Source organism: Pipistrellus hanaki, assembly GCF_964339955.1.
Source record: "Pipistrellus hanaki genome assembly, chromosome: 3".
Lineage (NCBI taxonomy): Eukaryota > Metazoa > Chordata > Mammalia > Chiroptera > Vespertilionidae > Pipistrellus > Pipistrellus hanaki.
The window spans coordinates 21931665-21946700 of record NC_140505.1 but is presented as its reverse complement, the minus strand read 5'-3'; the positions used below and the strand labels follow the sequence as shown (position 1 = coordinate 21946700).

At 40.6% G+C, this 15036-nt stretch overlaps 1 protein-coding gene across 3 annotated transcripts in view; it reads left to right on the top strand.

Annotated features, from left to right (window-relative positions):
• Positions 1–15036, top strand: part of ZMAT4 (zinc finger matrin-type 4) — a 320194-nt gene that overhangs the window by 294438 nt on the left and 10720 nt on the right. Inside the window, exon 8 of one of the 3 annotated variants that reach the window (XM_084879760.1) lies at positions 6564–6728. The exons of the other annotated variants lie outside the window; for them this stretch is intronic. Coding sequence (XP_084735886.1) covers positions 6564–6591 — 28 coding nt within the window. The 3' untranslated portion in view covers positions 6592–6728. Of the gene's footprint in view, positions 1–6563; positions 6729–15036 lie in introns of those variants that run through there. 3 annotated transcript variants of the gene reach the window in all.

Sequence of the window (15036 nt, the reverse complement as noted above, 5' to 3'; positions counted from 1 at the left end):
ATAGCTTTGCCACTTTGTGAATGGGTAAAGCTGGAAACTTATTAGGTGGCACTAATATTGGCTGTTGCAGGAAGCTGACACCAGGATAGGAGTTAGTGGGACCCATCTCAAGGAAAAAATTTATAAAACTTAGAACAGGCATCAAGTCCTTGCCCAGCCCCAACACCTTCTCTACAATTTCTGCCTAGAAAGGTTATAAAAAATGCTTGGTCACAAAGGGCCTTATAAAGTCCATTTCTGGTGCTCTATTCTTTTCTGTCAGCACACTTTCCAGAAGATAATCTCATCCAAATATATTCTATCGATCTATCTATCCATTTATACACATCCATAATATATATATATTCAACCCTGACTTCTCCCCTGGAACTCCAGACTCCCTATTAAGATGTCCAAAACACATATCTAATTTAGCATAATTAAAAAGAGAACACTTGACTTCCTTCCAAGAACTTTCAATACCTTCTCCCTGAATCTACCGTATTTTAAGCTGCACTATCATTTATACAGTTGCTCAAGGCAAAAGTCTAGAAGTTAATCTTGATTCCTTTCCTTCACTCCATTTCCACATCTAATCTATCAGCAAGTCCTGCCTCTGATAGATTAGACTCTGCCTTTACATATTTCAAACCGCTCCTCATTTCTCCATCTCCTTTATCAGCACCCTAGTCCAAGTCTCTGATCTCTATCTTTTCTGGACTCCCTGCAGCAGCCTCCTCACTAGCCCCCTGTGGACTCATTTGCTTTTCTATATGCCCTCCCTCACACAACAGCCAGAAAGAGCTTTTAAAAATATACTCCATATTTTATTCTTCTCCACTGAAAATCCTCCGAAAGTTTCCCACTGTGGTCAGAAGAGAATCCAAACTTCTCATGCTACTCACAGTCCTGTGAGAGCTGACCTTTACTCATCTCTTTGTGTCAGCTCAAGCCAATCTGACTCTGCTCCAGGAATACTGACTGGCCTTTGCTCTGATTTTCAAACAACCAAACATTTTTTGACCATAACTCATGGTTTTACACTACCTGGAATCTCTTTCTGATTATTTTCCACCAATCACCACATGTCTAACATTTTTTTGTCAATCAACACTCAGCTTAAATATCTCCTAAGTATTATTTGTCACATCATCCTACTTTAATTCTCTACCAAGTATATATTTACATGATATTTATTTATTTATTTATTTACTTACTTACTTACTTACTTACTTACTTATATCTATCTTCCACCTATTCATCCATGATCTCAAAAAATGACAGAGAGCCCAGGACTTTCTGGATTTGTTCACTGCTATATTTTCAGTGCCTGAGGGAGCCAATGCACAGCAGGAATACATTGCTTTCTAATATTAGGGACAATAAGGCATTCTAGTATTAGAAACAATGAAAGACAGATACTTTTAATATAAGATGGGAAATGCCATGTCAGAGGAAAGCAGGGCATGCTATGGGTGCACCAACTTAGCCTGTGAGAAGACTTCCTGGAAGAGGTGGTACTTGATTTGAATTGTTGATGAGTAGATACACAGGAAAGGTAAGAAAGTTTTTCTAGGAAGTGATACCACCATTAGTAAAGGCTGATTTATATATTTAGAAAAGAGTCTGGAGTGGAGAGAGAGAGAGAGAGGGTTCTTATCCTATAGGTAGTGGAGTCACATTGAAGTGATTTTAGAATTATCGTTCTGGCAGCAGATTGGAAAAGCAAAAGAGAGACAAAAAATTAAGAAATTATTAAGGTACTCTAGGCAAAACTTAGGAATGATCCCGATTTATATCATGTCAAGTTATAGCTTCAAGAATTTTAGGGACAGGAATACTAATATTGAATGATAGTGACTTTGATATTTTCTTGTGATTTTCTTAGTTTCTTATTATTTTTCCTCTCTCTCAAGAGTCCTCATCTGAAAACTGTTATTAATAAGAGTTATGTCATTGGATAATTAAGTAAAGTATGTAAAATATCTGGTACACTTCTTGGCACAGAATTATCAATAATAAACTATAAATATTTAACTCCTTTATTCACTAACATAGTCATTGGCTTGGGAATATATTTATGTAGAGAGTACAATATAAAATAAATTATGTTCAGTTGAAATTCAGGGGTCCTAAATTGCCCATATCATTATCTATGAAACCTTGGGCAATTCACTTTTATCACCTATGAAATATAGAATAATAATTTTCCTACTTTCCCAGTGGGATTGTTATGAGGAACAAATGACATCAGGCATGAAATGCTATGTGAATGTAAGATGCCATTATTTTGGTCCTCAAAGGTACCTGTGGCCAAGACTCACATACTGTCTTAAAATAAGAGTCAACATAGCTTTGCATTTTTTTAAAAGTTCTTTTTTATACCATTTCCAGGTTCCAAAGTCGATGGCATAACAGATGCAGCAGCTTTAAACACAATGTGACTTCTAAGTTAACTCCAAAACATTACAACATCCATGTTTCCTCTGTACTGCTAGTAACTATCCATTCCTATGTACCAAATTATCTCAAAACTAAATAGCTTAAAACAAACAAACAAAAATACTTGCTATTCCACGTTTTCTATGAATAAGGAATGATGCCATGGCTCTTCTGGGGTTGCAGTCATCCAGGAGCTTGACTGGGGCTGAAGCTCATGCTTTCAAGATGGCCCACTTCCATGGCTATTGGCAGGAGGCCTCTGCTCCTCAGCACACGGCTTTCTCCTCATGGGGTGGTAGCTAACTTCTTCTAGAGTGATTAACACAAGAGAAAGAACAAGAAGGAAGACACAGTCAAGTTTCCAAAGTCACACACTGTTAAGTCTACTTTTTTCTATTTGTTACAAAGGAGTCATATGCAAAAACACTAAGTAAGGTTTGGGATGGAACTAAGCTCCTGTGGGCATATATTAAAGCCACTACCTTTACCTATATTCACAGGCAGGGTCTTCTTGGACATCAGCAGAACCTGTGGTTGTCTTTGCTGTTGATACACTTAGCCTGGGAAGATTCATCTTCCTTCCACAGGGACAAGTCAACCTGCTTGCTCAACTTCTCCAAATAGATTTTGTTTATGTTTATTTATATGTCCTAATACACTATCTTTTAAAGAATATAACATTTCTGACAAGACCAAACATGGTGCCTGGTGAAAGTACGAGTCCCATAAATATTAGTTCAGTTTATTGAAAGATTCTGAATGCAAATAGTTCATTGGATCCTTTCCAGGGGACAGATATTTGGAAGGTGAAGAGGAAGAGGATGTGAGGATTTGAAGAGTAGGAGCATGAATGGGAGAAGAAAGCAACATGAAAAAGGACAGAAAGCTAAGCACTCTGTACAGCTTTATAACTGCACATGCCTACGGAAGGCTACACTGTGAGGCCTGAGGGTGGACTAAGCTCTGCCATAGTAGCAGCAGCTTAATTGGTGGCAGGATGACTTACACACTGGAATCTATGTTGGGGACATTTCTCAGAGCCTGCAAAAGAAGAGCCATTCTCAAATATGGAGTAGGGAATGCAGCCCGAAAGAATGAGTGGGTTCAGCAAGAGCAAGAGAGGGTTATTATGGGAAACCTTTCCAACTAGATTTTAATTTTGGAGAAATACCAAGTTGTAAATTCATCTCAGACACTTAAAATGCATTAGATGCTACTACAACCCTGGCTGTCGATTCAGCCAGCATTTATTGAGCAACGATTGTGTGTCAGCCGCTGTTCTCATGGCATGCACATTTATTATCTCATTCGGTCTTCACAAACACTGTATGGCAAGTTTTATTATTTTTCTCCTTTTATAGGAGATCACTGCTCTGGCAGCTTATGTTCCTTGTTCAAAGTCACACTGTTAGCAAAGAGAAATACTGGGATTGGAGCCCAAGATTTTAAACTTTATTATAACCAACTTTCATTTCTTAAAATGAGAAATTGCAAATGAAGATACATCGTGGATTAAATAACATTTCTTAAAATATAGCATCACCCTAAATAAATGACTGGTAGAGGGCAAACTATAGTATCCATGAAAAGTATCTTGCTCTTGGCAACAGTTTTACTGTAATAACATTTAAAATGTGGGTGACTGCCCAGCTGGCTGGTGTGGTTCAGTGGTTGATTATCAACCGGTGAACCAGGAGGTCACGGTTTGATTCCAGGTCAGGGCACATGCCTGGGTTGCAGGATCAATCCCCAGGAGGAGTTGTGTAGAAGGGAGCTAATATCTCTCATTGACATTTCCATCTCTCCCTCTCCCTTTCTCTCTCTGAAATCAATAAAAACATATTTTAAAATATGAGTGATGTTTTTCTTGTAGAGTCTCTTCTGCCAATTCATGTCTTTCCCATTCAGAGATAACTTGTATATTCCCCACAACAAATTCACCTTTATTGAACCTTCAGGCTAGAACCAATGCATTTTCTACTGTATAACAATTAATGACAGCATTATCACTAAAGCAGTCCAACATAACAAAATTAAAAAAAAAATCAAATACTTGATTTACAATTATACTATTATTTGAAATGTCTATAGGGAAATTTTATCTTTTTTTTTTTTTTCAGTGCTTACCTGTTAGAATTTGTTCATTATCCGTTATTTCTTCAAGGAAAGAAAACATTTTTCTCTTTCTTCCTGGTATTTATGACCTTTGATTTCTATCACCTCTCTCCACACATGTGTGCCATTCATTTGTGCATTCATTTACTTAGTAAATATTACTCATTCATTCTTTCAACATATATTTATTGAGCATGTACTATGTGCTTTTTCTAGTAACTGATGGACTATTTTTGTTGTGGGCCAACACCTGTGCTCAGCTTTATGGGTGCAGAGATGCTGTGTGAGACACTATCACTATGATGAGCAAATGCAGTGTAATAGAAAGTGTGATTATATTTTATATAGGACACAGTGGACATCTCTAATATGAATAGTGCTATTATTAGTTATAATATACTACTATTATTAGTTATATTATCATGTTTTAGCTAGGGGTCTTAAGGTACATGTGGAGGAGTGACATCCTATCTAATAAAGAGGAAATATGCAAATTGACTGTCATACTGTCACAAATATGGTGGTGCCTACAGCCACAAGATGGCAGTGCCTGTAGCCACAAGATGGCATCACCCAGTCTCCTCAGCTCCACCAGAGTCCCCCAGTCCTTTCAGCCCTGCCTGGAGTCGGGGAGCGGCAGGTGCATGGTGCAGCCAGACCTTCCCTTAGCCTCCTAGCCGCTCAGGGCTGGCCTGAGGCACAGGCAAGCCTCAGATTGTGGCTGCCCAGCTGCCCAGGGCTGCCTGAGGTTCAGATAAGCAGGGTCGGCCAAGGCTTGTGCCACCGCCAGTGGCAGCAGCAGAAGTATGATGGGAGCATCGCCTTACCCTGATTGCCGGGTCGCCTCCCACTCCTGAGGGCTCCTAGATTGTGAGAGGGGGCAGGCCAGGCTGACGAGACCCCCTCTCCCCTGTTCAGTGCATGAATTTTCATGCACCAGGCCTCTAGTATCAAAAAAAAAGTAGGCTTTCACCATATGGTCACTGTGTTAGTTTGGGACCTAGTCCTCTGAGAGACAGGTGCTAAGAGAAGATTCACTGTACAAGAACATTATTAGGGTAAATTGTGGGAGAAAATGTAGAGGGATTCAAGAGAAACTGGTCAAGCTGTCAGACCACACGTCTGACCCAGAGTGAAGCAGGGCAGGAAGGGAAGTTTGGTGGAAGTCTCTTGACTACTGTGTAGGGCTATTGAGAGATGACACCATTGTCTGCCTCAGAATGCCATGCCTTCCAAGAAAGATGTGCCTTTGCATCTCGGCTCCTAAAGTCATGGTCTGGGAGGAGCTCTAAGGAGCAGGCAGAGCTCAGCAGGTGGCACCCTTGCTTGACTACACTCCCTGTAGGTGCAGGTCTGTGAGGCACATTCACAGCAGTGAAGCCAGCACCCCAGGCTGAGAGGGCAGATTAAACAAAGGCTTTGCCTAAGGCAGTTGGTGCATTTTAGGGGAACTCCATGCTCCATATGGCTGAAGTGTAGATGCATTTTGGTTTGGATAATGAGAAAGTGAAAAGGGAAGGTACTGTGAAACAATAGCAGAGATGTCTACTAGCCAAATGGCACAGTATAATGTGTAAACTGAAGGGATTTAGGCAACAAGAGGACATTGGGAAGTTTGAGTAGAGAAGGGGATTCATCAGGTCCCCCCTTCCCCCTCCAAATAAATGAGTGGCTTTATCAGAAATGTGATAAGAAACAGAGAGAGAAGTTGGAACAACTTATTTTATGACCTATCACAGTGACACTGGAACTGCAGAAACTCAGAAGTGTGAGAAGTAGAATTAACATCACTTGATCACCAATTGTGTGTGAGGTGTCTTTGATTCCCAGGTTTCTGGCTTGCACCTAGACAGTGGAGAAATTGCCTAAGCTAAAGACTGCCTGAAAAGACACTGGTTTGGGGGGAAAAATAAGTTTTTGCAAATGACAAATTGCATCAGCCTTATTGAGCTGCATGCAGTTCTCCTAAAATAATGCACCAACTGCCTTAGACAATGCCTTTTTTTTTTTTTCATCTTTCCTCTCAGCCTGGAGCAATGGACAGCCTCACTGTGACTATAGTGGTCCTGAGGCAATCCAGGAAGCTGTGAGCCTTTCTTCCCCAGGAGACACTTCTGTAACCTTTGGAGTCTGCCAACCACCTCAAGTCTTATATTTGTGAAGTTGTATCTCTTGTATGTATCTCTGTATCTCTTTTGACCTTTCAATATGTAGCAGAAATCAGCAAAGAAAAAAACAAACACAAAAAACAACAGCCAGAGATTAATGAAATTAATACAAGATCATGAGATTGCAAAATGAATTCCTCACCAAATGGACACGTAACTCTATTAGTCACATCCTTCCCTGTCTTTATTTTTCTCTGTTCATTTGGGAGAACACATCCTTGTACTCTCCATGCAGATGTGTGGAGTGACTTTGCAGATGCTGTTCAAGAGCACTCTTATCTCTCGACAACTGATGATGGATGAATGGTGAAACATTATCTGACTTCCTTAACCCAGCAAGGTGGCAGTCAGCCACAGAAATCCTCAGAGTCTCTAGTAGAACATCATGCTTTGATCCCATATTTTTTCCCCATTATTTAAGTTTCATGATGTCGATTCAGGAAACATAAACATTTCTATCCAAAATCATACACAAAAATCAGACTTGGGCAAATGGGAAGAGTCTTGGGGAGTATGAAAAGGACTTCAAAATAGCATTTTTAAAGTACCTGTCCATTTATATCATTTCTCCTGCCCTTTCCTTTTCCTCCTCCTCACCTCCCCACCCCTCCCTTGCTCCTCTTCTTCATCTTTGTCTTCATCTTTTAATTCACTGAATCCTGCACAATCAGGTTGCTCCTTGATGCAAACATACTAATGGTTTTCCATCTTGTTCACCATAAAAATCTAAGCCTGCACAATAACTGCAGGGCCCTACCCACACTAAACCTTCCCACTCCAGTTACCGCTTGGCCCTCCTCCCACTTCTTTCCTTCTTTCTTCCCTCAGTTCCAGCCTCACTGATGCTACTCCTTGGAGCTCTCTAGGGGGTCCTTGCCTCTGAAAATTTGTACTTATTGTTTCCCTACCCGCTCTTTCCCCAACAACCATGTTGACTGGTGACTTTTTTTTTTTTTTTACTACATGCAAATGGTGTGTTTTCTGACAACTCTTAAAAATTGCACCTCCTATTGTCACATTTGTCATATCCCCTAACCTGATTATTTTTCTTCATATTCCTTAATACCTTCCAACATACCTGGTAGTTTATTTATTCTTATTCATTGCTGGTGTTTCTTTATTAAAATATAAGGCATGGTTTTGATACTTAGGTTTTCTGCTGTGCCCTTGGTACAGGATAGTAGTGCTTTGCTCTTAAGGGGTAAATGTTAACATCCCCAGTCAGATGAGGTGACTGGCTTGAGAAAGCTGCAACAATTTCCAAAGTCACATGATCTGCAAATGGCAAGGCTTAACTTCAAATGCTGATCTGTCTGGCCCAAGATCTACACATGTCCTTTTCACCACATTGTGCTTTCCTTTCTTTCCAAATGGCCATCTTCAATACTGTCATGTAACCAGGAATGGCTGCCATACAGGGAATTTCTGCTTCTTAAACTCTGGATTTTGGTCAGGAAGTGAGGGACCAGTGTGAGAGGCCAAGAGATCAGCAATAAAACTGTGGGGGTTTGTATAGTCACAGGAGTTAAGCGTTAGGAGTGCCAGAAGATCACTAGAGACCATTTTTCTGACACCCAGTTGGATCACACCCACAAACTGTGGGAAAACAGGTGACACACAGGGGCTAGATAGAGTTCCATTTAGATGGCCAAAGCAGCTGTCTAACCTGGGTTTTCTGTTTAGTAACATAGGATGTTTTATTATTTACACATGGGAGTTAATCAAAATACCACAAAGGATGCACCTTGAGAAATGTCACTCTTTGTCATGATCACATTTTCATAGTTTTTCATGTTAGTTTGTGTGTGTGTATGTGTGTGTGTGTGTGTGAAATGTTTTTAAAATGTGTCCTCTAGCCCTGACTGGTTTGGCTCAGTGGATAGAGCATTGTCCTGTGGACCAAAAGGTCCCAGGTTCAATTCTAGTCAAGGGCATGTACCTTGGTTGTGGGCACATCCCCAGTTGGGGGCGGGGGTGCTGGAGGCAGCTGATCGATGTTTCTCTCCCATTGATGTTTCTAATTCTCTATCCCTCTTCCTTACTCTCTGTAAAAAATCATTAAAAACTATTTTTTTAAATGTTCTCTACTCAGACAAGGCCCCAGTGGCAGGATGTGACTGAGTTTGTTCTGAGGACCTGGCAGAAGCAGTAGTAGTGAGCCACATTTTAGTGTGGCTCTATGCTCTGCACACAGCCTACATTTCTGTAGCAATCAGCTGGGAGCAGAGGACTTCCTAGCACTTGCAGCTCCTACGAGCCTTGGAGAGCCCCTGCTTCCTTCTTCCTTCTCTCTCTGTCAATCATCAAGGAGTAAAGGTCACGGGCTGGAAGCAGATAATCATGCTGCCTCAGGAATCCATGCTTCCCTCTGAGGACCATTGGAATGCAATTCCGTTCTGCATTCTTTCTTCTCCAGTATTAAAAAAGTCAACAACAAAAAAAGGATTTTCTTCCCCAGCAGGACTTGCCAGCACTAGATGAGAGCAGTCAGCATGAATTTTAATCAGAGTGTCTGCATTTCAGCCCTGGACTTTCCATAATCAATTTCTTTTTGTCTAATAATTAAAAGTGAATATGTATAGAGTTTGAAACTTGATGGTTCTTGACACCTGGGAGACCACTCTGTTACATTTGGAGCTGAGTAGGAGGGTATTTCTCCACAGAGCGTGACCTTGTGTAAGAGGTACATTAGAAGATGATTTTTTTCATGTTAAAATGATTCACTTTGTGATTCTTTAAATGGGTCACCTAGTGCTGTAAATTAATTTACACAAAAGGGAGTTAGTTGTGTGTGTGTGTGTGTGTGTGTGTTTAAGGAGCAAATCTATTTAGGAGGTGAGAGGCACACAGATTCTTCTTCCATTGACCTTCCTTTGTACTGTGCCTTGGGGTTTGCTCTGCTTTGCTTACTCTCCCCACTTACCTTTTGAGGTGTGTGAAGGAGGTCATGATGCAAGGGGCATGCCCACCTGGATGAATCATTGACTTGGCCCTATATCTTCCTGACATGGTGGTGATGGCATTTGAATAGGGACACAGATTTCCCCTCTCCCCCCCCCCCCCCCCACCTCTGCCCCTAGGCTTTGGTAAGGGTGTCTTGGCATTTCAGGAGACTATTGGGATCAGAGTAAATAATTCTTTGGTTGTTTTTCTCCTGCTTGATACTCCATAATAGCACTTTATCTCCCATTTAATAACTATTCATTTCCTAGGGCTGCCACAACAAAGTGCCACAACTGAGTGGCTTGAACAGCCACAATTTGTTTTGGAGACTGGAAGACTGAGATTAAGGTGTGGGCAGAACCATGTTCCCAGATCCTTTTAGGGCAGCATCTGTCCCATGACTCTCTTCCAGCTTCTGATAGTTCTTGGCTTATGGCAAGCATAACCCCGGTCCTCTCAAGGCATTCTCCCTGTATACTTATATTTGTGTCTAAATTTCCCTTTTTATAAGGACACTGGTCATATTGGGTTAAAGACCCACCCTACTGCAGTTTGACTTCATCTTAACATCTGTAGCAACTCTATTTCCAAAGAAGGTCACATTCTGAGGTCCTGGATGTTAGAATTTCACATATACATAAATTGTGGGGTTGGGTAGACCCAATTCAATGCACAATGCTATTCATTACTTATCTACTGTTGCTTAACAAATTATACTTAGATTTGGTGGGTCAAAACACCTACATTTATTGCCTCACAGAATCCAGATAGGACTTAACTGTGCTCTCTGGCTCCAGGTTTCTCCCAGGGCTTCAGTCAAGGCTACAGGAGGAGTGAATCTGCTTCTAATTTCATTCAGATCATTATTGGCAGATCTGGTTCCTTGTAAGTTGTTGGAATCAGAGTCTCTCTTCCTCACAAACTATTGGTTAGAGCCGTGGTCGGCAAACTGTGGCTCACAAGCCACATGTGGCTCTTTGGCCCCTTGAGTGTGGCTCTTCCACAAAACACCATGGCCTGGGCGAGTCTATTTTGAAGAAGTGGCATTAGAAGTTTAAGTTTAAAAATTTTGGCTCTCAAAGGAAATTTCAATCGTTGTACTGTTGATATTTGGCTCTGTTGACTAATGAGTTTGTCGGTCACTGGAAGAAGCATTTAAGAGCTTGGGCAGCTCACAATTACCTGTGCAAGCAAGCCAGGGCCAAGAAACAGTGTGGGGACAAGATGAAAATCACAGCTTTTATAACTTCATCCTGAAATAATACTATTCATATTGCATTTGTAGGAAATAATTCTCTAGATCAGGCCCACACACTTAAGAGGTGAGCATCACACCATGGCATGGCAACGAGGATGCTTCTTAGCCATCTCAGAAGCAGCTCATCTTGGTCTGCCCTCAGAGTCATCTTTCCTTTTTCATGAAAGTTGGCACATTTTTACACCAAAATACTTCACTTGGCCTGCTTCCTGTCAGTAGAATTTCTGGGTCTACCGGCCTCTTTTCATTTTGTGCTGTTTCTATTCCTTTCAGATATCATTTTATCATTTTAGACTGAAAGGAGTAGATAATTTTCTCAAAATCTCCAGAATTTCTGTGAATCTTATTGGTGTTCACTGCACCACGAAAAAGAGTCACACCCACACTTACTCTGGCTTTGGGTCCTGTTAAGAAGGCTAAAGGACAAGGCCCTTACACTTCTTAGAAGCCTTATTGTTCCATCCAGGGACACCCTTAATCTCTTTAAAGACTCCTGTGTGGAACCTAGGAACAGTCTGATCCTTTTGCCTTTATAATGTCAGAGTGATGCAGTCTTGGTTAGCTTTATCTCTAGATCACCTTTTCCTGGTAATAGTTAGAAGCTGTGCCTTAATTTTAGCATCTTCTGTTGTTCCAGAGAGACTGAGAATTTTCAAAAATCAAGCCTTGCTTCCTTTCTGTTTAACAGTTCTTCCTACAATTTATTACTCCTGCAGTTTATTCTAAATGTTACTGATTGGGACCTCGGTTCTCCTCAGCGACACAGAAAAGATTTTAAGGCCAACAAAAATGAAAGTAAAGCCAAGTGAGATTTATTGCAAATACACTCCCAGTGAGGAGCAGGGCAGTCCAGAGAAACAGTGGCCCTGAGCTTCTGGGTTATATGGTTTAAATGAGGAATTTTCTAGATAGAGATTTTCATTTGCATCCAGGGATGACTGACAGAAAAGTGTTATATAACCATATTTCTTCTGAGCATACTCTTGCCCATAGTGCATACAGAAAACCTCATGGGGAGGGGGATCAAAATTGTAATGCAAATTTTATTAGAATTAGCCCAGAGCCCTAGTAAGGTCACATTGAGGTCATGTCATTTTCCTATGTGCTCACGCCAAGAACCAGATGGTTCTGAACTTGCCCATTGGTGGTCTGCTGGCTGCTGGGCTGCCCATAGTGAAGGGGTCTGAAGGCGATGTTGGTCTGACACCTGTCAGGACCTCAGGGCAGATCCCACCCCAGCCACTCATGTCTAACTTCCTAGCTAACATAATAGCAAGAAAAAAACAAAATGGCACCTTAACCAAAGATTGAAAATCTCCTCAGCTAAATCACAAAGTTCATTAATGCTGATAAAGACCAAGTTGTGACATGGAAATATATTTCAACAGCCCCTCCCATACATAAATGCAAATCCTCCTGGTGGATTCTTCTGTTCCTTTCTTTCACTCCACTACTCCATTCATTGCCCTTCATAGTTTAGGCCAAGTTTTCATCAGCCCCAGCCTTACACACATCTTATTTCCAAGAGCTTAAGTATATTAGAGTCAAATCCATGGACAATTTGAAAGTCCATGGTAACAGAGACTTTTCACATAAACAAACCAATGATGATGTTGTAGTTAGCTAGTATATTATTCCCACTACATTATCTCAATTAAAATACATAAAATAGCCTTTAAAGATTAACAAAGTCATATCAATATATAAAGTTATCATTGTAATTATTTATATTTCAATAGCTTTGCCACTCCTTTTACCATGTACAAAGGGGTTCACAACCCATTTATTCCTCACAAAAATCATATCCAGCAGATATCTTATGCTCAAATTAGAGACTAGGGACCTGGGGCTCAGATAGATAGTCATTTTTATTAATTATATGACTCAGGTTGTGTCAACTGACCCCAGGATCCCAGACTCCATGCCAATGCAGTATACTTCACACTGTATCATAAATGTCCTACTGGGAAACTGTGGAAGGTAGAGTTCTTTAAAGTGAGACATCACAGTCAATTTTTACTAAGATGATTCCTAGATGTGACTGAATTGTCTCCACATCATTGAGTTTACCTACCACAGACACTGCGGACATTATTGCCCTTTGTAGTATGTGTCTTGTTTTGTTTTGGTCCAGAGTTGGATGCCCTGAAGGATGTTGCACCAAACCATCATCTCTCAGAAATTTTCCCTTGAGGACATGCTGACTTTCTTAATCCTTTCATTGACCAATCAACACATTTATAACACAGAGTTTGACTCTTTGAAAAATAGGTGTTGATAGCTTTCAGGAGTGGATCTGGACATCTGCTGAAAGTTTGGCTGTGTTTATAGTTCTAGTTAGAACATGAGCTCTGAGCCTGAAGGGTAAAAGGGGAAAAAAGAAAGTATAGAATCCTCTCTGTGTGTCAATTTGTCATTTTGGAGTTTATAATAATTGAGATGGGGCTGACATAAAACTGCTGAACTTGGAATTGAAAGACTTAAAGGATTGTGTCTATCTCTGTTTCAGTGACCTTGGCCCAGCTACAGGGTTTCAGCATGTCAGAGGTGAAGGGGCCCAGGGAATGACATGGTCTATCTCTTCGTTAAATAGATGAGGACATTGAGGCTTGGGAAAATGAAATGACACTTATAGTGTAGCCAGTTTGTGGTAAATCCAGGCCTACATGTTAAATGTTTTTGTTTTTTGTTTTTTTGTTAATGTTCATCTGAGGATATTTTCCATTGCTTTCTAGATAAAATGGAAGGGAAAGGGTGAGACAGAGAGAAACATCAATGTGAGAGAGACACATCAATTGGTTGCCTCCTGCATGCACCCCTACCAGGGCCGGGGAACCTGTAACCAAGGTACATGCCCTTGACCTGAATTGAACCTGGGATCCTTCAGTCTGATAGCCGACACTCTATAGATACTAATTTAATGCTGATTCTGAGTTTATTCAATCCATCACATAATGTTTTGGGGTTTTGATAATAATTGTCAAATAATTTATTATAAAAATTGTATTATCATGTCAGTTGTATTTTTACCACTAGCAAGCCAGCTGGGCACCAGACATAATTGACTTTGCCTGAAGCAGAGGGCAGGTGATGAGTAAATAATTCTAATACTAGTAATAATAAAATGCAGCATTTATTTTTTGTCCCATATGTATAAGGTATGTGATAATTTCATGTATCAACTTATTTAATTTTATAACAGCCATTTGAAATCTGTGTTATTGTTACATCATTCCCATCTTATAGAGGAGGAAACTAAGATAATAGCCACAGAGCTTTGGGGTTTGGGGCTCAGCATCTGATGGTAAAACTCACTCTCTGACACTCACTACTGAACTGCTTCTGCCATATGCTACACTGCAGAGAAGTTCCTGGTCTAGCATCTTGAGCCTTCCCAGTGCCTGCGCCACATGGAACTAGTGGTGGGCTCTGTCCACTGCCACAGAAGCAGAAGCAGATAGGTTTGCTACTGCAATAATGCAATGCAATTTGGCACTAACTTCCTGGAGTTAATAGACTTTAACAGATAAGGGCACAGTTCTTTCTAAGATCATCCTCCTTTAGACACCAGTTACAATCTTTTGGGATTCCAAGCTATCTATATATCTGACCAAGTGGCTATAAATTCCAGGTTTCTCATTCAAGTTCAACAATGTATTAGAAGGAATTGTGACATTCAGGATAGTGCTAGACTTATTATTATAGCTTTATTACAATAGGTAGAAATCAGGATTAGATAAAATGCATGGGGAGGGGCCTGGGAGAACCCTAAGTACAGAGTTTCCATGCCCTCTTCTTGTAGAGTCAGGAAGCACCACTCACTCTCCAGGTACATTGATATGTTCACCGAGCAGAAAGCTCAATCGTGCTTCATTGTCCAGCATTTTGATTGGGATTTTGGTACTTAGGCCTGATCAATTGAATCATTGGCTTTCTCCATCCTTTCCCCCCTCTCCAGAGGTAAGCTATTACTATTAGGCTAGAGTCTAATCCCTCTAATTCCATGGCGGGTCTTTACAGCATTGCTAGTCCCATCTTAATCACTTGAAAGAAATTTTTCTTAAATAGCTGTATATAATAAAGACTTCATCTGGTTTTTGTCTCATGTCTTTGGGTGAAAGTCCTGAACTG